The sequence below is a fragment of the Meleagris gallopavo genome, chromosome 3 (genome assembly GCF_905368555.1).
Source record: "Meleagris gallopavo chromosome 3, MGAL_WU_HG_1.1, whole genome shotgun sequence".
In the NCBI taxonomy this organism is placed as follows: domain Eukaryota; kingdom Metazoa; phylum Chordata; class Aves; order Galliformes; family Phasianidae; genus Meleagris; species Meleagris gallopavo.
In genome coordinates this window covers 80,113,673-80,137,209 of record NC_139406.1, presented here as the reverse complement: position 1 = coordinate 80,137,209, position 23,537 = coordinate 80,113,673, and the positions used below count along the sequence as shown (strand labels likewise).

At 39.2% G+C, this 23,537-nt stretch overlaps 1 protein-coding gene across 1 annotated transcript in view; it reads left to right on the top strand.

Annotated features, from left to right (window-relative positions):
* Positions 1–3,151: 3,151 nt before the first annotated feature.
* EIF3H (eukaryotic translation initiation factor 3 subunit H) overlaps positions 3,152–23,537 on the top strand; it is an 80,542-nt gene continuing 60,156 nt past the window's right edge. The window contains exon 1 of the mRNA XM_085221602.1: positions 3,152–3,322. Coding sequence (XP_085077728.1) covers positions 3,203–3,322 — 120 coding nt within the window. The 5' untranslated portion in view covers positions 3,152–3,202. The remainder of the gene's footprint in view (positions 3,323–23,537) is intronic.

Below are 23,537 nucleotides of genomic sequence, written 5' to 3'. Positions count from 1 at the left end.
AGGCTAGTGTTGAGACAAGAGAATAAGAAAGGAATTTCAAAAGGAGGAAAGACACCATACCATTTAGCAAGTGCAGAAATTGTGGAACAAGCTTTGCACTTGAATGTAGGGACTAAGTACAGTCTTGTGTTCACTGCAGTGCTCCCAAGTGCAAGCCTTACCTTACAAAGGAAAGATGTTAGATGGTTCCTTCGCTTCTATGTAATATACTCACCTTCTAAGGCAGAGTGAGTGTATAACATGTAATGGCACATTGAAAAAGGGCAGCAATATACTCCTATGTGCCAGATGCCTGTATGCTGTGGCGTTTGGAAATTTAAGCCTGAATACCTCATCTCTTCCAGAAAACAGCCTTTCTGAACTTGAAACTCCTGTAAGGGTGCAAGGTATTAAAAGATAATTTTAACTGGGCGTTAGGAGAACTTGTTGCCACCAAGCTGAGGAGATTATTTTAATGCAAATGGTTTCTGTTTGCAGATAACAAATGTTGTTTTAGGTGATTATAGCTATTAATGCAACTTTGCATTTGGGGTGCTGTTGAGTCTCAATGCAAGTACAGACTGCTATATGTGTATCCTAAGTGATTCTTTTGTATTCCTGTACACTTTGTGATAATGAAATGAAGGTATTCATTATACTTCGAAATACCTGGAATTGCTCAGAGGGTAAGGAGAAAAAACACAAAATTCAGACACAACTCATTAACCAAGTGGTAACAAGTCATTGCAGGTTGGCTGATCTCTGGAACTATTCATGTGAATGGTCTTAGCCTGCAGCATGTACAAAAGTAATTCAAGTTGGTTTAGCCCTTAAGGTAAAGTCAGTCTGACAATTTGGAAGGGATTACATCTTTGAAGCCTTAATCAGATTATTTACATTTAGCAGCACTTGTTCTGCTCATAGCACTGATATGGTGGAGCAAAGCTGTGGAGGCAAATGACACATCTGAATTATATCAAGGTTTTTACTTAAGTGGGACTGGAGAATAAAAGGGCTTTGTTTGGTTCCATCTGCCTTTTGACTTAGAGTATAATTTAAAAATGACTAATGGAGTTTGTGCACTACTTGAGCTTTCTAAACTATTTTGTGATGGAAGTCTTCTGTTCTGTGGTTTTCCTGAGTAGCTTGGGCAATGTTACTAATTCTTTTTTCAGCTTGACTTCCTTTTTATGTCCTCTTTTTCAATAACTCAGTATTTTCAGTGGTGAATTTCTTATGGCCTTTAGCCTCTCTTGATCTGAAGAGTTCTAAATAGAAGGAAGTTGATATTTTTCTTTCATTTTTCATGTTAATCATAATTAACCAAATTGACTGAGTTGTTCTGGCAGTGCACTAAATGTGAGCTCTGTGCCAGTCCCTATAATAGGGCTATTTTGGTGCCCACAGCATCCTCTTTGAACGTATTGATGATCTACTTTTTTTTTTTTTTTTTTTGATTAAATAGAGGTTTTGTTCAAAGTAGGCAGGAATAATGAATCACATTTGCATTATTCAAGTAGTTTTCATTCCTTCTCAGTTTTCAGGTCTCTACGAATTTGCCAGTGGTAAAGCACAGTGTGTTTACTGACAGAAGGCATGTTTTTTATTTTTAAATATGCTTTGCCAATACCTTTGAAATAGCCCATAGATTTCCAGGAGTCTGTAGGCTGGCACTGAAAACCACAATATTACCATAATACTGCTTTCTAATCTTAATTTTCTTTAATCAAAATCTATTTGATCATATGCGTAAATTAAATTTGGTTATGCAAGTGCATGTAACAGTACTGCGAAGCATTTATATTCAATCAAGCAACTTTGTTCTCTAGAAAAACTTCAAAAGATAATACCTGTGGGAGTCAGCAGTCACAGGAGCCTGTGAAAGGTAGGACTTAAATCTGCAACACCTACATGGCGGTTGAGCTCATTGGCCACAGGATACTACTGTGTAATTTGGGGTTGCTGTTGCATCAGCCTCTGACCAGTTTTTTCGGAGCGGTGCCCTTCTGCTGCATATGCACACTTCAGTTTCTTTGGAGCACATTTGACCTCACTGATGCTGCAAATTTTAAATGGGACTCTCAGTATCCATTTAACAGCTTTTTCTCAGTGGGAAATCTAAAGTGGGCCTTATCTCATCCAACTTTATACATCTATTGTGAGGAGTTCAAGGCTAAGTTGGGCACCTAGATTTCTCATCTCAGTCCACGCAGATCCAGTCAGTGATATCAATGGCATTTAGGATATGATTTCCTTGGTGGGGGTTACGAGATTGTATGAGATTCTTTGCTTGTTGTACGAGATTCTTTGCTTGAATCTGTTCCAGCCCTCATGGAGGCAGCTGGTAAGGATCATTCTGTGTGATGCTAAGGTCATTTTATTGGAACGAACGCTGAGTGTCTGCTGGAAAATGCACATACACCTCGGCATTGGCATTGCAAAGTAAGTTTCCCTGCCCCACTTAGAAATTAGCGTCAGCCACATGACTGAAAAACTTCATGGTGAATTCCTATGAGATCACGCATTTGGCACAGGATCTGGAGAGGTTTTGATGTTTGGTCCATCTACCTTTCACAGCCAATTTCATTTTTCAGAACACGGGGGCAGGATTTGGCGTACTTTAAAAAAAAAAGCAGCAAATGAAAAGCAGCAATTGACTTTTTAGTACATCACTGAAACTATCAAGCCCAAGAGGAGTCGCTGCTACTTCAGGGTTCTACTTCTATCTAGGGTCAGAATTTTGTATTCCAGCTCAGCACGCCGAGCTGTTGTTTATGCTCAAGACGGGTACTCATGTCAGCTGCATAGAGTCTGCTTTTTCTTTTTTTTGAAGTAAAGTCCTGGCTTTCACATGCATTTCCTCCCAGATTTCCAGTAGAAGGAAGAAGCTTCGCCCTCGGCAATAAGCGAGCTTATTAGACATAAATCCCTCCTCCGAGCAAGGCTTTCCTCAAATCCTCCTGCTAAGTACCCAGACGTAATTTTACGGCTGATCCCAAACTCCCTCCCCACTGCCAGCCGCTGAGCCACGGCCAGCCGAGCGGTGCGAGATGGCGGCGAAGCTGCACACCCCTGTACAACAGCAGCAGTCCCGCGCATGCGCGCTTCTTCCCCTCCCTCACCCGGTGTTTCCGCCCGGAACCCTTTTCCGGCGCACCGCCTCGGGCTTTGGAGCTCACTTCCGGTGTTTCGCTTTTCTCTTTCCGGTCGGTGCGAGGGAAAGATGGCGTCTCGCAAGGAAGGCTCTGGAGCGGCCGGCGGTGGCTTTGGCGCCGCAAAGGGCAAAGGCAAGGCGGCCGCCACGGGAGACTCGGCCGTCAAACAAGTGCAGATCGATGGACTGGTGAGTGGCGGTGCCTGGGGGGCTGCTGGTGGCTGGCGGGTGGGGTGAATGCTGGAGCCGCGTGGAGCTCCGGTGGAGTCGGCCCGATCTGTGCGGCGCCGCCGGGGCTCCGTTCTGTCTCGATTCCGCCTCAAGTTGCCGCGGCCTGCACTCGTCCCTTGGGGACTGCGAGTTGCTCTACACGAACCGGGGCAGGCTCTGGTGCCCGCATTCTGTTTCCACCCTTCATACGTAGTGCTACGTGACGCCAAACGGGTGCCGCAGGGGAACACATGGTGGGGTTTTCTTGATCTGCTGTGTCTTTTAACTTCTTTGATAAGCTTGCCCTATCTGCTGTGTTATATTAAAATAAATAAATAAATAAAAAAAAAAGAAGCTGTCCTAATGGTGGTGACCATGCAGGTTTTGAGTGTTTGCAAAAGTTGGTTCTTGGTTTTGCTGCTGGCACTTCCTGTGTCTGTTGGTGTCTCATACACTTGATAGTACTCAGGATGACACAGAGTGGGAAGAAAAGGTGATTACTTAAACTTCTTAGGAGTAGAAGCACTATTTATTGCTTCTTTGTCGTCTTGTCTGGATATCACTGAAGCAGCACGCAGCTGAAGCATGAAGGAGAACTACATGCTAGGAATGAGAAAGATTATGATTTGTGGGTAAGTACTGAAAAGCCTGCTGGTGTCTGTAGGGAATAGTCCCCCCCTCATCCCAGAGTCACGCAGCTTAGTAAGTATTTGACTACAGAGAATGATTTATTTGCTTATACAGAGTCGTGTGATTGAAAAGAGCATACTTGAATTTCTGCGTGTGACTGTTTCTGCAGTACTGTGTTCAGCTGCCTGTGGCTTTGTGCATGGGGCTTTATCAAGGGATAGTCAATACTGACCAGTCACAAAGCATAGCTGTGAAAATATAGCAACTGACAGCAGACTGCTGTTGTTGCAAGCAGGCCAGAGTCTGCTAGAGACCAGGATAGTGGTATGTATGTTTTTTAACAAGTTTGAGGGAACAATATAAAAATATTTGAGGGTAGGATACTTTTAGATTGGATTTACTTTGTTTCTGCTGTAATGAGTGGCCCTGGTGGTCTGCTTCTTGTCTGTCTAGTGGCTTTGAATGCTTTTTACTTTCTTGTTTTCTCTTGTCTTTGTGTTTATTATTCTGTATAGCGAGGTAGTATCTCTTTTATGGAGATTAGAGCTGAAGCTGGCTTACTGAAAACTATGGACAGCTTTCACTCTTCCACTTAGAAGGCATCTCAGTGGATTTTATGGAGCTTTCTCAGGTTGCAAACTGCGATTCTCAAATGTCCACGACAATGCCTGTGAAGTTCTAGCATAACTCTATTTTCTTTGTAACCAAAGTGTCTCCCATTGCCAGTCTTAGGACTGTTATGCTCAAATTCTACTAGAACATTTCTAGTCTCAGTGTCTCATTGATATTCTCACAAAGTAATGGGGATTTTTCAGTCTTGCATTAATGGCAGTCAGAATAATTACATGCCAAAACTGGGGATGAATTAGTCTGAGCTAAGGAAGTCAGTGATCTGTTTCTCTCTATTGGTGCCTTATCTCCTGGCAGTGGTGTAAGTAATTCTTTCAGACAGACTCACTGTGTAGGCTGCTTTGGTTTTGCTTATACAAAAAATGGAATATCTGTCAGTCTTCTATACGTGTGAGAATGTGAAAAGGCTTCTAGGAAGTCTGTTATTTCAGAGGAACAGTAAAGTACTAATATTTTTTTTCTGATGAAGTTCTAAGTGTCAGTATGCTACTTGAAAACGTAATATATGGTGCAGCAATACCTACTTTTCTGGCTTCCTCTTAAATTAAATACAAGTAGGGCATCTTGTAGTTAACTTCTTTCGTATTTTAATCTGATGCATTCCTTTTTTTTGTTATGTCATGGTGCCATTTGGATTTGTAACAAGTGCTGTTTTGTTTCAGGTAGTGCAACAATATTTAAAAAGCACAGTTGTGGCAGAAGTAAAAGCTAACGATGGAACCCTGGCTATTAAGATGGGATAAATCACAAATTTTAGAAGTGTTATTACTTAACGGAAATACTCCACGGAGCAGTAGATTTAGGAAGAATCAATAAGAACTGTATCGTGCTATAGACACATGGTAACTTGAATGACATGAGTGTCATCTTATAAAATACTTCTGAAGGTAATTGTGAACATAGTTTTCAAACTTTACAATTTCTCAGAAAGGAGAGGAAGAATACAGGTCTGATGATCCCTCCAGGTCAGGCCTCACCTGGAATACTGTATCCAGTTCTGGCTCCCTGGTACAAAAAAGACAGGGATCTCTTGGAGAGAGTCCAGCAGAGAGCCACGAGGATGATAAAGGGCCTGGAGGATCTCCCCTTGAGGAAAGGCTGAATGAACTGGATCTGTTCAACCTTGAGAAAAGAAGACTCAGAGGTGATCTTACTAATGTTTATAAATGTCTTAAATGTGGGAGTCAAGGAGACATGATCAACCTCTTTTCAGTGGTCTGTGGGGACAGGACAAAGGGAAATGGCCATAAACTGGAGCATAGGAAGTTCTGCACCAATATGAGAAGTAACTTCTTCACAGTGAGAGTGACGGAACACTGGAACAGGCTGCCCAGGGAGGTTGTGGAGTCTCCTTCTCTGGAGATATTCAAGACCCGCCTGGACACCTACCTCTGCAACCTGGTGTAGGAAGCCTGCTTTGGCAGGGGGGCTGGCCTCCTCTGGAGGTCCTTTCCAACCCCTACCATTCTGTGATTTTCTAGCAGCTTTTTTTCTTGTAAAGTCAAGATCTCACTTGCCAAATGGTGCTTATATTTGACTAACAGCTTTTATATTTCAAGATAATCAGATCTTAAGTATTTTATTCCATTTTTATTTTACTTGCATAGAACACTTATCTTGTTTTCTCTCTTTGTATGGCTGTAGGCAAGCAGCTTTTTCGTGTTTCCTCTTTTTTTCTTGAGAGAGATTGTCACTAACCTGATTGCTCAAATTTGTCATGATAATGGCTACAAAAGATTTATGAAGCATCTTCAGTGTTATCTGGAGTTTTTAGAAACAGTAGCTGTACATATTTATCATAAATGTCCATTTGCAGTAGGCACCATTATAATGTAAGATTGGGACAAAAGAAATAGAAGACTGTTTTTGCTGCTTGGATTATAGGAGGTGTTTGGACCAAGTTGGAGTGCTCACCTCCTTATCATAGAATGGCCTGGGTTGAAAAGGACTTCAAAGATCATCTAGTTTCAACTTGGAACTTGTTTATCTGATTGATGTGGTTACATCAAACTGTTTTGTAGTTGTTTTAGAAGTCCAGAACTAATGTCACCTCACTGTCATATTCTGCAACTTGAGAATGTGACTTTAAACAGAAGTCAAACCTAAAAGCTACTTAAGTTTGTTATTAGCTCTTGGAGTTCTGGATTCCAGCCTGCTTAGTGACTGCTAAGGGCTGCAGTTCCGGATGTACCAGCTGCATTCACAGTTGATTGTAAGTACATTTAACAGCAGGGGCATCACTTGAAGATTAGAAGCATGTCTTGCCTCTTATATATAACTATTTTTTTCTCTGCTTGACAGCAAATTGAAAAGCAGTGTAACATCCTTTGCCTAAGCATCGCATGAGAAGGAGAAAGGGAAGCGTATGGACCTGGAGGTGCATGTATTTGAGAGATGGGGAGGGGAGCATGGAAGGAAAGAACAAAGGCATTCTTTGGTGTTGTTCACGTGTAACAGATTGTCTGACTCCTTTTCTTCCTTGTTGATTGGAGGCGTAGCAACAGATGCACCAAGTATTGCAGTGGGTAGCTCAGTATGTTTCCTGGAGTCCTCTGAACTTTTTATGTAAATAGTGGTGTCCAGATAAGAGCACCAGATTAAAATTTGAACACTGAAGTAATTCTCACGACGTTTGGGTGTAGTGCAAACACAGTTGTGCAAAGCCTTATCAACCATTTCTTTACGTTTATAAGCTTGCTAGTTTTTCAGTTTCACCCTTAGCAAAGACTTCAAATGTCACTCATTTGACTCCAAGGGGGTAGTAATTATGACATGCTATTTGAAATAAACGTACAACAGCTTGCTTTTATTTATTTAAATTATTTGCTGGGAGCTCTGAATTTTTGGAATTCAACTGCAGGAATTAATCAGATTTGGTTCACTGACCTTATGTTCCTTCCCTTCAGTGAGGTGCAGTAAATTTCAAGCTGTAAGCTGATGAATTTTAGAATGTTGATAGTACTTATTCTTTTATATGGAAAGAAGTTTTCAGGCTAATGGAGTAGATCGGGCAGCCTTCTTTTATGAGTACCTATCTGTGCAGTCAGGTGACTTTCTGTGTTAATCAGTGAGTATTTCTGTCTTGCTCTTTCTGTCCAAGGGAGATGTCTTGGTTCCCATCTGATTCCAATTAGCAGTGTCAAAATGCAGAATGAAAGTCTATAACTAGGCCAGAACTTTTACACAACTCTTGTCCTTGCAGACCTGAGTGTCAGTAGTCAGAAAGTTCTGAATTTGTAAAGTTGACTATAAATATTTGTTATGCAGAACTTCTCAAGATTGACATGCAAATTTAAGTTGCATACGTACATAAACCTTTTTCAGATGTCTCCAAAAACTACATCTATATTTTCTGGGAGCATAATTGGTAGTGCTGTGCTGCTGATTTATGCCGATGGCTGTATGGAAAACAAGTTTCATCGAGTTCAGAAGAATTTCTTCATGAAGAGGGTGGTTAGGCTGCACAGGGAAGTGGTGGAGTCGCAGTCCTTGGAGGTATTTTTGAGCTGTGTGGAGGTGGTGCTTACTGATTTGGTATAGTGGTGGACTTGGTTAGGTGATGGTTGAACTTGATTATCTTGAAGGTCTCTTCCAAACCAAGTCATTGTGATTTTTTTTTTTTTTTTTTTCCCCCATAACTTCATGTTTGCTTCCTTAACACTAACAAATGTTATCCTTTCTTTTTCATTTGTTATGCCCTGTACTCATTTGGAATCTACATAACTTTTTGTAAAAATTATCTTCATGGTGTAGTTCTGCTTTTTAGTTTTTGGTGTTGTGATCATACCATGAAACAATGGTAAGTTGTTCAGGGTTTCAGATATCAGTACACTTGTGGAATATTTCTGTTTTCCTTGAAATGCTGCTGTTTTCTAGTCCTGTTGTGAATATTTGAAATAGAAGTTGACAAAGACGCTCTTTAATTTTGTCCTTTTCAGATTAATGATAAGGGTACTTTAAGTTCTTGCATACTGTCATAGAAGAGAATGAATTGTACAGTTCTGGAAAGCTGCATTTACTAGCAATTAGCCATTATCTTTTAAAGTGACATCAGAATGACAGTTCTGTTTTTGCCATTTTTATTTGGCCTCTTTTACATGTGCACTAGGAATGTTGGCTGTTGCTATGTAGAGTCTTTGCACTTTATCTCACTCAGCAAAGTGAATAAATGGGGCAAAGACACCAGCAGGAGAATAGCAGCAATAAGCTAAGAGCTGATGGAGGGAACTTGTTTAAAAAGTCTTGTGTTGGATGTATCATTACAATAGAAGCTCACAATATAACCTAGTTTCAAGTTTGTAGTAACTCGTCAGTATTTGCATGGTAATCTTTCTTTTCAGTGGAGTAGTTGTACATTATTATTTAGGCTCAGTATAATGCTGCTTTACTGCAAGAGTCAGGTGGGTGGCTGTAAGGTGCTGGGTGACTTATTCATTTGTCTGTTGTTTCCCATTGCTATGTAGCCTCATCTTGCAAACTTGAGCTCCTTGGGTAAGCTTATAAAAACAAAACTCTCAGGCACCCTATGAGAAAAGGAAGCAATTTGAAGATTGTTCTAAGTTTTCCAGAAAGTGTTATAGCTCTAAGAAATTCTGAATTTCCATTTAACTTAGAAGACTTTTAGAATGCTCTTTTTAGTGAAACTTCTATTCTTGTTCTACTAAGGTTGCACCGAGAGCATCTTCTACATATTTCTGCCTGTCTCACAATTTCAATAGTAATATCAGGCAAGATGCAAATCTGTAAAAGCAGAGATGATCCAGTGTACTACGCTGAGACATGAAGTCAGGCAGGGTGAATAACAGTTTGCTAGATAAGCATGAAATCAGATGAAATGTAGAAATGAAGCAAATAGTCGAAAATGTAGATATTCCATGTGGTGGACTTTTTGTTATGCCTCTCCACTAGTATTTAGGTAGTGGGTATGTGGAAGCTTTCTCCTGGGAAAGTAACAGCTGTGGGTTGGGCAGAAGGGATCTTCCAGCAAGGGAAGTATACTGAATGCCATCACCAACTATGGTGGTGTGTTTTGGTTTTTTGTTTGTTTGTTTCTGTTAATCACATTTACTTTTCAAGTAGTTAGCAGGAAGTATGTTGATGTTGGGAAGCTGTTTCATTCTTTGCATGTCCTTTGCATGAGGATGTACTTGTGACTCAGTAAAATGAGTAACAGTGAAGATCGTTTCCTTTTGCTGAAGAAAAATTTCTTGTCCAACTATGTCCTTAAACACCAATATGACTTCTTAAATTTAATTCTAACCTGCTGAATGTATCATATGCATTCCAAAACTACATTCAGAAATGCTTTTGGAGAACAGTGTTGACTAGACAGTAAAGCTTTCTCATATATTGTTATGGCTCCAGTTATACAGCTGTGCAATAGTAACAGGATAATGCATTAACATGTTGGTTGTTTTTTTTTTTTACTTCAGTAAAGAACGTATTTCTTTTTTTGATAAAACACTGTGTATGAATATTCTGTACACTTAGGCTTATTGATTCAAAAGAAGCCTTTCTGGATAGCAGCAGGTAAGGTATGCCTGTAGGCTATCAAACAGCAACATGAAGGACAGAGGCACTTGAGTATTAACTCAGTTATTATTCAAGATGATGTTCCAGTTCCAGGTAATATTTGTTCCAGCTACTTAGTTATCTAAATATGTATTTAGGCATGCATTTAAAAATATGTATAGAATTCAACCTTAAAATAGCCTTGTCTATTTACTATATATATATAGTATATATAGTTTGTATATATATATTTACTATACATATAAACAGATGGTCCAACACATAACTTTCAACCAACTTCATATATTTTTGTAAGCTTTCTTTGCATTTGTATTCACAGTAGTGTGGCTATAATGTTGATGTTTCTTGTGTGAGGTTTGACAGGTTTATTCCAAGGCTATTACTTTAAGCTTCACTACGTTATCATTGATTTGGAGATGACGTAGTGTGCCTGATGGTTTGTGCTTTCATCTCTAGTATAAAAAGCGTTTTTGTTTGTTTTATTTTCTAATCTACTTTAAAAGCTTGTTAGCCTTTCTTTCTTTCTTAAAACAAGATCTCAAATTATAGAGCTATTTTTCTGTAGTTACTTCACTCACAGTCATGGTATTTCCCTGTTTCTTTATTGACAGCCATTTTTGCCCTGAAATGATACGGTGAGTAGGATTGTATTCCAGACTGTTGATAGGGAAGGCCTAGTTAGCTTCTTGGGTAAGAGGCTCTTTATGGCAATTAATCTGATTGCAGTAAATGAAAACACAAGATAACACTTACAGAAAATCAGTTTCTGAGACTCATTTTGTAAATGCTTTTTTAAGCTCTTTTTAATGAGAACTTCCAACACACTCAGAAGGAAAGCAACACATTTCCATAATGTTTGAGCGTGCTTCATTGAAAGTTGTTAATAAGCAAAGCCTGGATTGAATTGGCTTAAAAATCATTGACATTTTCTTATCTTGTGAAGATTATGCTTTTCCAGTTCTTGTGCTTTCTTCACTTCTCCTTAACACCTATTGTAAACTTTGCAAAAATGCCCAGGCTCTGTGCTCTGCCTGCTGTTCTCTGTACAGCTTCTTGACATTGCACTGAATGGGGTTTTGGGATAGTGTGTTCTGTAGGCTCTATTTTCTTTTGTGTGTCCTCCAAAGGAGCCTGAATGGCATTTTGAATTGAATTGACATCTATTTGACTTTTCCTTGACCTGTTTCCCTAAAAGTTTAGGTCAAATTAAGTTGTGACTGAGAGTTAGTGTATGATCTGAATACTATCTGGATGTCTTCATGGCTCCCAGAATGGTAGACAAGATGCAAGCATTCTGTATTATTTGTGAGATGTGTATATATGTTACTTATCTTGAAGTTCAATGAGTTGCATGAATATAAGGTGGGAATCTTCTGCCATATGATCCGTGCTTATATTCAGAAGTGAAAGTATGGACTCCAATTGAAAAGTTAAGAGCCTCATTGCAGTTAATGTTTAATTTTTCTTTGGGCTGTGTGAAGTGGCAGTGAAATTTGAAGGCTTCTCATTGCTTTGGCTGGTGAGAGCTCCTTTTCTCTCCCCTTCCTGCTCCATTTAGGTAAGTTTGTTGCTAATACTTTAGTAGTGCTAATAGCACTCTATGGAGAGTGGCTTGCAGTGACTGACCTGTTGGCTTTGTGGGTGTGTGTGATGAGGTTCTAGTAGCAGAGAGGCTCCAGAAGCTGCCCCATATCAGGCCAGAGCCAGTTCTAGCTGTCTCCAAAAGGGATTGTCTGCTGTGCAGAGCTGAGCCGTGAGAGATGCTGGGAGAGCCTCTGGGAGAGCAGGTTTAAGAAAGGAGCAAAAACTGCTGAGCAACGGCACCTGAGAGAAAGAAGTGATTAAAAATGAGAGAAACAAACAGCCCTGCAGCCACCAAGGTCAGTGCAGAAGGAGGGCACGAGGTGCTCCAGGTACAGAGCAGAAGCTCTACTGCAGACTCCTCTCCATGGGCTGCAGGGAGCAGGAGGTGTGTGGCAGCTGCTGCCTCTGGGGACCCGCGCTGAAGCAGTGTGATTGTGAAGGATGATCCCCACCGTACAGACCCACATCGGAGTAGCGCCTGAGGAGCTGCAGCCTGTGGGAAGCTCACACAGGATCAAGTCCGGGAGGATGACATCCTGTGAGAGGAACCCCACATGGAGGAGAGGCAAAGAGTGACCATGAAAGAATGGCGGAGACTGCAGCCCCTGTCTTCTGTTCCCCAGCACTGTGGTGGGAGAAGAGGTAGAAGGGGATGGATGGGAGACAGAAGGTGGTTTTAGTTGACTTTTAGTTTTGCTTTAATCTGTTAGTAACCGGCAATAAATCATACTGATTATATTTATGGTGAATCTGTTTGGCCCGTGACAGTAACTGGTGAGTGATCTTGTTGCTTTCTCAGCCCGTGAGTTTTTCATTGTATTTTCTCCCTGTCCTGCTGAGGCAAGGAGAGGGGAAATGAGTGGCTGTGTGGTGCTTGGCTGCCTACTGGTGTGAAACCACAACAGTTAGCTTTGTCTGTTACCAGAGTCACAGTTTTATAAATCAAAGTGGTAAAGAGTTGAATGGAATGTGCCAAGAATATTATCTGTGTTCTTTGTCCTTCTTTTTACATTGTCACTTTCCTATTTAAAGCAAACAAAAGATTGGTTTGCTGTTTTATTTATTTATTGATTTAGTTGTTTTCCTAACCTAGTGTTCCTTCAGTCCTTTGTGAGTGGTTTCTTCTAGCAAGGAAGACTTTTTATTTTTTTTTTGTTCTAAACTTTTGTTCTTGCTATTGATTTCATTCTTAAATCTAAATACTATTCCCTCTGAGAGTTCTTAATCTAAAAAGGACATAGTAACTACACTGTGGTGGTCTGAGGATTAAAATTTCAGTGTTTTGTCTGAATGGATAACAGGTATACATGTTAACAGAGCACAAACTTTAAATGATTTGTAAGAGTGCACTTGTGCACTCAGCATCTACTAAATGTCATGGTAAGTGTACTCTAGTGAGGAGTTTAAAGCTAAAACATCTGGTATCACTTCATACTGCAAAACCAGTGTGCTGACAAAAGGAGTTAATCTAAATGTGGAGGTGGTTTAAATGTGTTGAACAGTGTTAGACTTCAAGAGTTGAAGGGGAAAATAGTATTTCAAAGGAACCTTTTCTTTCCTGTGTGCATGGAGAAATATGTTGCTCTCTGCGCTACTGTCATTAACAGTTCAAATCCTTGTTATTTTATCTTACTTTTATTTGTATATCAGACTTGTCTCTTGCCTTGTACTTATGTATACTTCACAGTTGAAAACAATGTGTTGTGCTCTTTTGGTAGTTATTTTGCTGTTTAAGGAGAGTGTTTCTACCAGATATCTTCCAAATGATTTCCTACATCTTAATGATCAAGATGTAGGACTTTATCTTTCACCCTTATGGGAGGTCTTGGAAGAGGTCACCTTGTCTTTTTTCTAGTCTTTGGAAAAAGTCACTGTGTTCTTGACTTATTGTTGCTGTCATCTTTTCTATTAATCTTTCATTGCCACAGATTTTTTTGGGGTATGATTTCTTTGCTTATTGTTTTTCCTTGTCTACGTGTGCGTTCAAAATGCATTCTTTATGGTACAGTTTAGAGCATGGTGGTTTGTGTTTTTTTTTTTTCCTCCAAATTTTCAGACAACATTAAGATTGCAGAGATGTCATCATGTCATCTGCTTTGATAACAGTGCTTAGCAGTTAGATTGTGAACTGCACTTTACTTAATATCAATAGAATGTAAAATGCTTTCATATGTAGATGGAAAATGTCATGCTTGTATAGTAAATCTAGTAAGTAATTCTTGTTGCTATTTTGTAGGATTATTCAATAATCGGAAATTCAAACAAAAAATTAGAAGTTATTTGACTTGGATAATATCTTTTTAGCATGCATATACAAGGTTATTTAGAAATAAGTGTGAGAGTATTCCTGAATTGCTTGTGTGTGGATGCTTATTTTAGATAAGCTCTTCAATAATTTCTATGGGTTAATTTAACTTTTAGATTAATAAAGTGAAGCTTATTTGTTCTTATTGTTTGTTTTGGAGTTTGAAGATGCACCTGAATTTTACTGTGTGTTTGCAATGAGAGGCTGTCTCTGTTAGATTAAAAAAAAAACAAAAAAAACCCACACAACAATTTTGGTTTTTTATTGGACAAGGAAAGTTGGGATGTTGTGTTGAACATATAAGGGTTGTCAGTCCCTGCATTTGTTTTGTTTAAAGGTTGCATCCTGCTTTGCCATCCATTTGTTGTAAGTTCTTTCTGTTCTGTGGAGTCCCTGTTCTAAGATGATCAGAGGGCTGGAGCACCTCTCCTGTGAGGAAAGGTTGAGGGAACTGGGCTTGTTTAGCTTGGAGAAGAGAAGGCTCCAGGGAGACCTCATTGTGGCCTTCCAGTACTTGAAGGGAGCATGTGAACAGGAGGGGGAATGGCTGTTTACAAGGGTGGGTAGTGAAGGGAGATTTTAGGTTAGATATTAGGAGGAAGTCTTCCACACAGAGGGTGGTGACACACTGGAACAGGTTGCCTAAGAAGATTGTGGATTCCCCATCCCTGGAGGCATTCAAGGCCAGGCTGGATGTGGCTCTGGGCAGCCTGTTCTGGTGGTTGGTGACCCTGCCCATGGCAAGTGGGTTGAAACTAGATAATCTTTGAGGTCCTTTTCAACCCAGGCCATTCTATGATTCAATCTATGCTACAGATAATAGACACGGCTATTCATGTTGAGCAAGTGTTGTGTTCTCTTGGTGTTCAGGATCTTTGTTGTAGAATATAAGATGGTTTTTGTCTGTTCTTTATGCTATCCTGAGGACACTAAGCAGCCTCATTCATTAACATAGAGCACTTAAGACTCAGTTATTTTTATCATTACCTTATTGCTGGTTTTCAAGTTTGTAAAACTGCAAGAGGGCACGGAGTAAGTGTTTGGGAATAGTCTGAAAGCTGTACTATTTCATCCTTTGGGCTTCTTGGTGATAAAATTAGAATGATTATTTTTAATCTCACTGTTACAATAGCTATTATTAGAAATAGAGGTCACTTGGAAGTAGTTTTCACATGTCTTTGCGGTGGTACTAAAAGCAAGTATCTCTGATAGAGAAACTGAAGATAACCAACAGTACCTCACTTTCTTGGTGGTGTTTTTTTTTCTATGGTTTTTGGATTTTAAAGCATGAAAACTTGAAAATAAGTCAGTCTTTGTTCTCAGGATTGCATTACCTGTTACTAGGATGATCTTTCTCCATCTCAGCCCTTTAGCATGTACCCATTCTGGCAGATGCTTGGGTAAGTGCTTGAACATGGAAAATGCATTGTGCAAATCTTTATAAACTGAAAGAATCACACAGAATGGCCCAGGTTGGAAGGGACCTCAAGAATCATGAATCTCCAAGCCCCTGCCACTCACAGGGCCACAAACCTCCACATTCAATACTAGACAGACTGCCCAGGGCCCCATCCAATCTGGCCTTGAGCAACTCCAGAGACAGGACGGAGACAGAGACAGGATCCACAGCCTCTCTGGGCAGCCTATTCCAGCACCTCACCACTCTCGTAGTAAAGAACTTCCCCCTAATATCCAACCTAAATCTTCCCTCCTTCAACTTAAAACCATTTCCCCTTGTTATCTATGCTTATAAAGAGTTGACTCCCCTCCTGTTTGTAGGCTCCCTTTAGATACTGGAAAGCTGCAGTGAGGTCACCCCGCAGCCTTCTTTTTCCTGGGCTGAACAAGCCCAGCTCACTCTGCCATGGAAGTCAGGGCCAGTAGAGATCTTACTGGCTACTTAAAAGCATCTGCTGAACACACCTGGAAATTGATTTATTTTTTTTTTTTTTTTAAGACATGCATTTTAATAGTATGTGCATTGCCATTATGTTGTATAGGTTATGGTCTTTACAAAAGATGAACTGTTGTGAAAAACTTAACGTGCCCTCTTCCAATCAAGCTACTGATTTTTGAAGTCCAAATAGATAGGAGTGACTATCTTGCAGTTTTAGTTTAGCTTTGAAATGTTTACAGTTTGGTACAATCTGATTGAAGGCTAGCCTGCTTTAATAAAATTGTCTACTGCTGCTTCTGTCTGTTATTTTTTTAAATCAATAGGAAAGTATTGGAAGTTGATGCTAAAGAGTAAACCTGCTTGCAAATACTCTGCTAGCTAAATAAGCACATCAGTGATGATGATTTATTTTAACACGAAATATACATATTAACTGTGTTTTGACATATATGTGCAAGGCTCTGGTCTATCAGTTGGAAAAATGTTGAAACTTTGCTTTTACCTACTTCTGATGTGCTCTAAAAGGCACAGTTCATCAGCTTTCACTCTTGAAATGAAGCTTAAGTATTGAAATAGTTAAAAATAATAAGTATAAATTGTGTTGGCAGTTTAGAAAAACTGTCTAAAATGCTAAGTTTTCAGCTTTCAAAAGATTGGAGTCCTGTGAAATAGGAGAAATAATGCACTTGGTAGTACTGCTGAAGTGGTCTGTCCCACTTGTAACTAGCAGGATTTTGGACGTTTATTTTATTACAGCCCTATCACTGCCTCCTAACAGTGTGGTAATAGCATCTAATGCCCTGCTGCTTGCAGGATTGAAATCCTGGGGCTGTGTTACAGAAGTGTTTCTACAAGAAAGTTATTCTGTGGTGCTTGTGGCCCTGGTGGTTTCCGTGGAAATGAACACGAATCCATGTACTGTGAAATCTGTTATGAAACTTTGCATTACAGAGAAATTCGTTATACCAGTCTGTGACCAGGGCAATGGAGAGTTTGAGTGCACAAATGTAATGATGCATTTTGACTTACATTGAGAAGATATTTATACTGATGGCTTGTGTGCAATCATGGAGGTGGTTGTCAGCCTGAGTCGCTGTGTAGTCTAAAAAGCTAAATTAAAATGTGGTGGGACAAAAATCAGGAAGAGATGGATCTGTTCATTAAAAGATGCCTTGATTTAACATTTGATGTGTTTCTGTGTTTTTAATGAACTTTTCTCAGCTGTTTAATGACCTCATTTGGCGTGCTGCAGTTTGTGTTCAACTTCTTTCCTTTGCAAGAGCAAGCAGCTCACTTGTATCCAAGTAAATGAATGACTTAAACAGATCTTTCATGGCACTACAAGACATTAGCTGATAAATGTAAGTTCCTGACAGAGTTAAAGGAATTGCAGCCCGTGGCAAATCTCTGAGCCTCTTACAAAACCCAGAGATCTCCCCTTCTTATATTGTATTTGTACAGAAACAGACTTTTGTGCCTGTACTGCTTCAGTTCATCAAGCTAAATTCCACCTGCCTATTTGTCAGTAGCATTTTTACGTCTTTTATATATTTTCCAGAATTCCTTCTTGATATTACCAATTTATTTCCTATTTTATGTAAAAACAGCTATTTCTATAATTTGGAGTGTTTTTTTTTTTTTTTTTGATAGGCTTTATATCCTCAAATCTCTGCAGTTTTGAGGTGACACAGTAGTAAAGTCAATGAAAAATTGATGAGAGGTTGTGTGTGCTTTCATTAAATACATTTGTGTCAATTCACCTCTCAGTGTCTTTATCAAGCCTGTACTTGCACTGTGAGAATGACCACCACCTTCAGAAGACTGTGGAGGCCTGAAGGTTTGGGCAGGCCATACCTCCTGTTGAGGAAGGCCCTGTCTTTGTTAGACTGGATTTCTGTTTTGCTTGCTGGGAAATTCTGGAGCTCCTGAATTGCAGCAGTTTAAAATTACTTTCTGCTAAAAGGAGAAATAATGAAACAACTGAGAGAGTAGATGCTTATTAAGTATTTTACTTAGGGCATTATCTTGTGGTAATTTAACCTTTGTATACAGTTTGAGATGTCTGTTATCTGTGGCATGAACTCTTCACGTTTTATGGAAAGTGGGAACAAAGAATATCTTACCTTTTCTGTGCTGAATTTTAGGGTAGGTAAGTGCTGTGGTTTAACGTGGTAGGCAGATCAGCACCATACAGCTGCTTGCTCACTTCCCTACTTGAGTGGATTGAGGGGGAGAATTGGAAACAAAGTTGAACTTGGGGGTTGATATGAACTATTTATTAAGACCAAAAAAAAAAAAAAAGGAAATAGGAAAAAAATATGATGAAAACAAAATATATCCACAGTGCAACTATGTGCATTCTACTACCTGCTGACTGACACCCAGATAACAATACAACTGCCCACCTACCAACTGGCCTGCTAACAAGGGCCTGCTAAGAATGCAGTATCTCTTCACTTGCTCACTGATGTCCTACAACCGTCAGAGCAGTGGCCTGCCCCTGGCCGACTGCCCACAGCTTTATGGCCTTCCACATGTGGTATGGAATAACTGCTGGCCTAATTTTGACTCTGTCAGTTGCCTGCTGCTGGACCGTAATAGCAGCAGCGCTTCCGTCAAGTGGCCTAGCTGTGCCTAGTTGTGCACATATCGCTGGCAGACAACCAGACATTGGTGTTTTCTTAACACTATCTCAGCTGAAACCAGTACAGTAAGGTAGAGTATTTCTAGCTACGGCCAAGATTTTACATAGCCAGTTAATGGTAAGGAAGGAGTGATAAAATGTTATTGACCTGTCACCAACTTTGAGCTGTGCATTGATTCATCCACTCAGAAGCAAGGTATATCTTCAGTTAGTGCTATGTATGGATTTAATCACCTCTTCTTCGTGCTGTTGAGGGGAAAAAATAAAAACATCTTCCTTAAAGCCCCAGAATAAGCAACCAAAAAAACCCAAAGCAACAGGAAAGTGGTGACTTAGAAACTGTAAACATGAGATGAAGCAGGAGGTAATATGGAATGTCATCTAGATCCTTCAGGTGCCCTAGCAGTACAGTATAGTAATCGTATTTAGATGGTTTTCTTCAGCCCAATGTGTTATTCTGCACTCTTTGAAAGGCTTCCTGTAGTTAAATCTTCTGAATTCTTCAGCTTTATAAGCTAAACACTATGGTGCCAGCTGATGTAGTAACTCAGCCAGGGAATAAAAAATTTTGGATAATTTTCAGACACTTCCAGTTCCCAGAAGTATTCAAATAGTACAGGAACTCTTAGTGTATAAATATATTTAAAATTGCAGTTCAAATCTAGTATTTTTCCATTCAGTTAAAATTAATTTATCACAGGATTTTGTACTGAGACAAAACCTACAGAATCCTGTGATTCGTAATTTTGCCTTAAAACAGATGCAATATCCATTATATGAGGACCACCTCTGATCAGTGTGCTTTGTTAGTAGTAGTTGAATTCCAACTTCTGGAAACTTCCAGTCTTGCATCAAAAGATATTTTGCTATTCACACCTGATTGAATTGGTATGAAATGGCACACAGCATTTTGCTATGCTTCCTATGGAATTATGTTTTGAAGCACCAAATTTGTCAAGTTCAGAAATAAGACTTTAACATCTGGTATTTATTAGCTGTTGAGTGACATAAAATGCAAGTTTGCTATTCCAAGAACTGCATTTCCAGAGGCTTTCTAAAAGTTGGTATTAAGACTTTAGTCAGTCAAGATAAGGAAGAAATGTGGGCTTTTTGAGTCCTTCAGTTGACATGATGGCAGTTTGACTTGCTGTACGTAACAGTGTGGGCTGAACTTGATACTTATCAACAAGTTCAGTAAGAATAAGTTTATTTTTTTTTATTTTTTTTCCACAGCTACCTTTCTTTTCAAATTTACCCAATCTTGTCCATTTGGCCTTAGCTTTTGTAGAGTGTATTCAGATCAGAGTGTGTGTATTTTACCACAGACATTGTTACAATCAGATATTTATCAAAGCCATTACTTCAAGATGTCAAAGATTGTAATGGAAGATAAGTGTTTATATATATATATATATAAACTTCTGAGTTAAAATTGGTCTAAGGACCTTTGGTTGTAAGGGCCTTTATTCTAAAAGCAAACTGCAGATAGGGAGCAGGTTCCACTCTAAGTACTTCTCAGTCTTTTTGGGGAAGCTTCATATACAGTAATAAAAAGGTTAGGACACAGAACTGTAGAACCATTTGGGTTGGAAGGAACTCTTAAAGACCATCTAGTCCAACTCCATTGCATCAAACCAATCATGATGGTTGGAGCCCCAGCCAGCTGGCTTTGCATATCTCTAGGAGTGGAATATCCACCACCTCTGGGCAACCTGTTCCAGTGCCTTGCCACCCTTATCGTAAGAATTTTCTTCCTTATATCCAATCTAGATCTACACTCCTTTAGTTTGAAATCTAGTAGCGCACCAATTAACTTAAAGTTCTTTGTGTGTATGTAAGCATCTGTCAGCATAACCATCCAGAGAGAGCATTATATATATTAGACATGTCTTCTTACACTGGCATCTTTAATTTCTTTGGAGTTTCTTTTCTTCGGGCAGGAAAGCTGAGATACTTTGTTTCTGTCTTATCCAGTGGTGCTACAGCCAGGTGATAAATCAGCTCAAGGCGACTTTTGCTTCATCAGCTTCCAGAACTTGTATTTTGTAACTGCAGGATAAGTACTTATCTGTCCTCTGTAAAAACATCACCTGGTGCTATTAACAAATGTTAACATTGCCCATGTTTCACTGTATCTTTCTGTAGTTTTCTCTTTTCCCGCTCTCCAGATCTTTGTTAAAGACAAAGCCGTTCCATGCTTACCTGATTAATTAAGTTTAATAGCTGAGTAGCCAATTGATTTTAGCCCAGCACAGATTGCACACCCCACACCAAAAAGCAAATCTACAGAGGAAGCAGACAACGCCACGCAGGCTAGGGTGTATGCAACTTGGTATGTCTTCATGTGGAAAGTATCAAACAGATTAAATAGCACTTTCTCCAGAGCCATTAAATATGGTTTTAATATGGATTAAGTAGATACCAACATTTTAATTTCATCAAAATTCACCAACATCTGTGGGTTTAGGACAGTACAATTGCATGAGTTAGTTTCATCGATTCAGACCTACCCATTTATAGAAGTACGTTGGCAGTTCTGCTCTCTGGAATGTTTTCCATGCTAGGAGTTTAAATGAAATTACCATTTCTGATGTAGCAGTAAACGTAAAGGTTCGTGGTCTGAGCTTTAAGAATTGCTATGGGAAAGGTTCCAGCACGGTGATAACACGCATTCAAAATGTGTCAGCCACTATTACCAGTAAAAGCTTTCAAGACTTTTGCCAAGCTAAATATTGATCACAGTTTTCCCTCGTGTTATTTAGTGAGAGGATGTGGCTGTCATGGCGCCATCTGTATCTGATGCCCATGTCAGTTATGATCTGTTTGAAAACAGCTAAATAACATCACTGTTTATACTCTCTCCCCAGATCCTGGCTACTGGTGCTGGTGGTTGTGCTAATAAAGCTTTCATAGGTGGGAAACACTGTTAAGCATTCAGAAAGGTTTAAATACATGACTTAAGAACATAAATCGACTTGTTTCATTGTGTATTTAGTGGGCTACCAGAAACTCTGTTTTGCTTAATTTTGTATCTCTTAAGAAACAACTCAGCACAGGTACTGGAAATCTGGTTTCAATATAGACACTTTCAGCTCTCTGGAACAGAACTACATGTGAACTTTTCAGTACTTTGATTTGGTGTTTTCTCTCTTCAGAGAAATACAAACATGTGCATCTTAACATATTCATGTCATTACAACTGAATGTTTCCAGGATCCCCACTGTTGAGGTTGTCAGTTCATGGTAAAGGTATTGCTATATTAAAATATAAGCTTTTGAAATAAACAGCTGTGCTTTTGTATTATGTCCAGTTAAAATTGCTCATACAACTAAAATATGCATTTTGAGCATTTTTAATGGTTTCAGAATGTATTTTTTTCTGTAGTATGACTTCATTTTTAATGGTTGAGCAGTGCTTTGAAGATTAGAAACATGGCTAAACAGCTAGCATTTTTTTAATTAATTAAGGATTAATGGCCATTAAAATCTGGCAAGTGGCTACTCCAAGTGATTAAATTGTTTTGGAATTTTTGAAGACTAACTTTATAATGCTGGGGTACTTTTGAGGTTTAGTTAGTAGCTGTTTGTATACCCACCCTCTTCTAAAGAGCCCTTGTATATCTTAGTAAATGCATTTAGTATGTATGAAATATTAAGCTATGCACGTGACTGATTTCTGTGTTCAGAGATACTAGAATTTAAAATCTTGAAAAAACAAAGTTCAAATACGTGTTTTTATAGTAAGTCACGTTGCTTAATGCATTTTGTACTCCAGTAGGTAAGCAGCCTTTAATGGTTGGCGAGTCATATTCTGTAACTGCATTACTGAAATGACGGTAAGAGCTGAAATGTTTTTTTGGTTACTTTTAATTTCATGTGGCAGTGGCGTAGCAGTGATGGTTCTGAGGGTATTTAGACTAGCAAACCTTGCATTTGAAGGTCTGTTCTTAATACTGAAATAAGAATTTTGGTGCCTATATCTGTATTGGTCATACGGTGTTTCGTAGGCAAGCTTTTCAATCCTAGTTGAAGAGCCTGCTCCACTAAAGGCTTGTGTGCTATGCACTAAATGAAACTCTCCAGAACAAAGAACAAAATGAAAACAGGGTTGACGTGTCATCAGGTACATTTCTCAGACTCCTTCATTTATCGTTTCATAAATGATTTCAGTAGCTAATGTATTTTCCAGTGCAGTCATAAACCGTAACTTCTGCAGCTTGTTAATGGGTGTGAAATTGAGAGAAGCGAGTTTGTGAGCTACTTCTTCACTATTTTACTCAGACTCCTTTAGAAAACAATCTTGTGGGTGAGTCTAAATTGGGGTCTGTGCCTCCCTGGATAATAGCTGCTGTGATCTTCAGATTGGAGATAGAAAATCGCTGACTTTGGTAACAACTTTGTTGTGTTTTGAAGTAGTTGTCTAGCATATGAATACCTTTATCTTCCTGAAAAATATTGATGGTCTGTGACAGCCAGTGCTCTTTTTGTTTGCTGCTGTTTTCTGTGAGCAAATGCTATCAGAAATGCTGTAATACAACTGACATAATATCAGAAGTGCTTTTGGATTGGAGTCAGTGGGAAAATGGGAATCGAACAGTCAATATACACAGAAATCTCAATAGCAAATGAGGAGAAAAATGCTGAAAAAATGAAGCTTTTAGAGCTGTATATTGAGAATAGTTGTGCAGTACATAAGGAGCATGGTATGCTGTAATAATTCAGGACTGAACTCATTTTTTTTATGAATTTCTTGAGTGACAGACTTAGTTTATGGCAAATATATAGCAAATATTACATTTAACAAAATGCAACCTGAGTATTGTTTATATGTTGGCTGTGTGATAGAAGGTATTTGGTGGATCAATATGGTCTAGCTCTTGTTTGCCGCACTTCTTTCAAGTGTTGCAAAATTCTGCTTTGCTTCCAGTTCTTCCCCATGAAGGAAATCTATTTATAATTTTTTTTTTTTTCA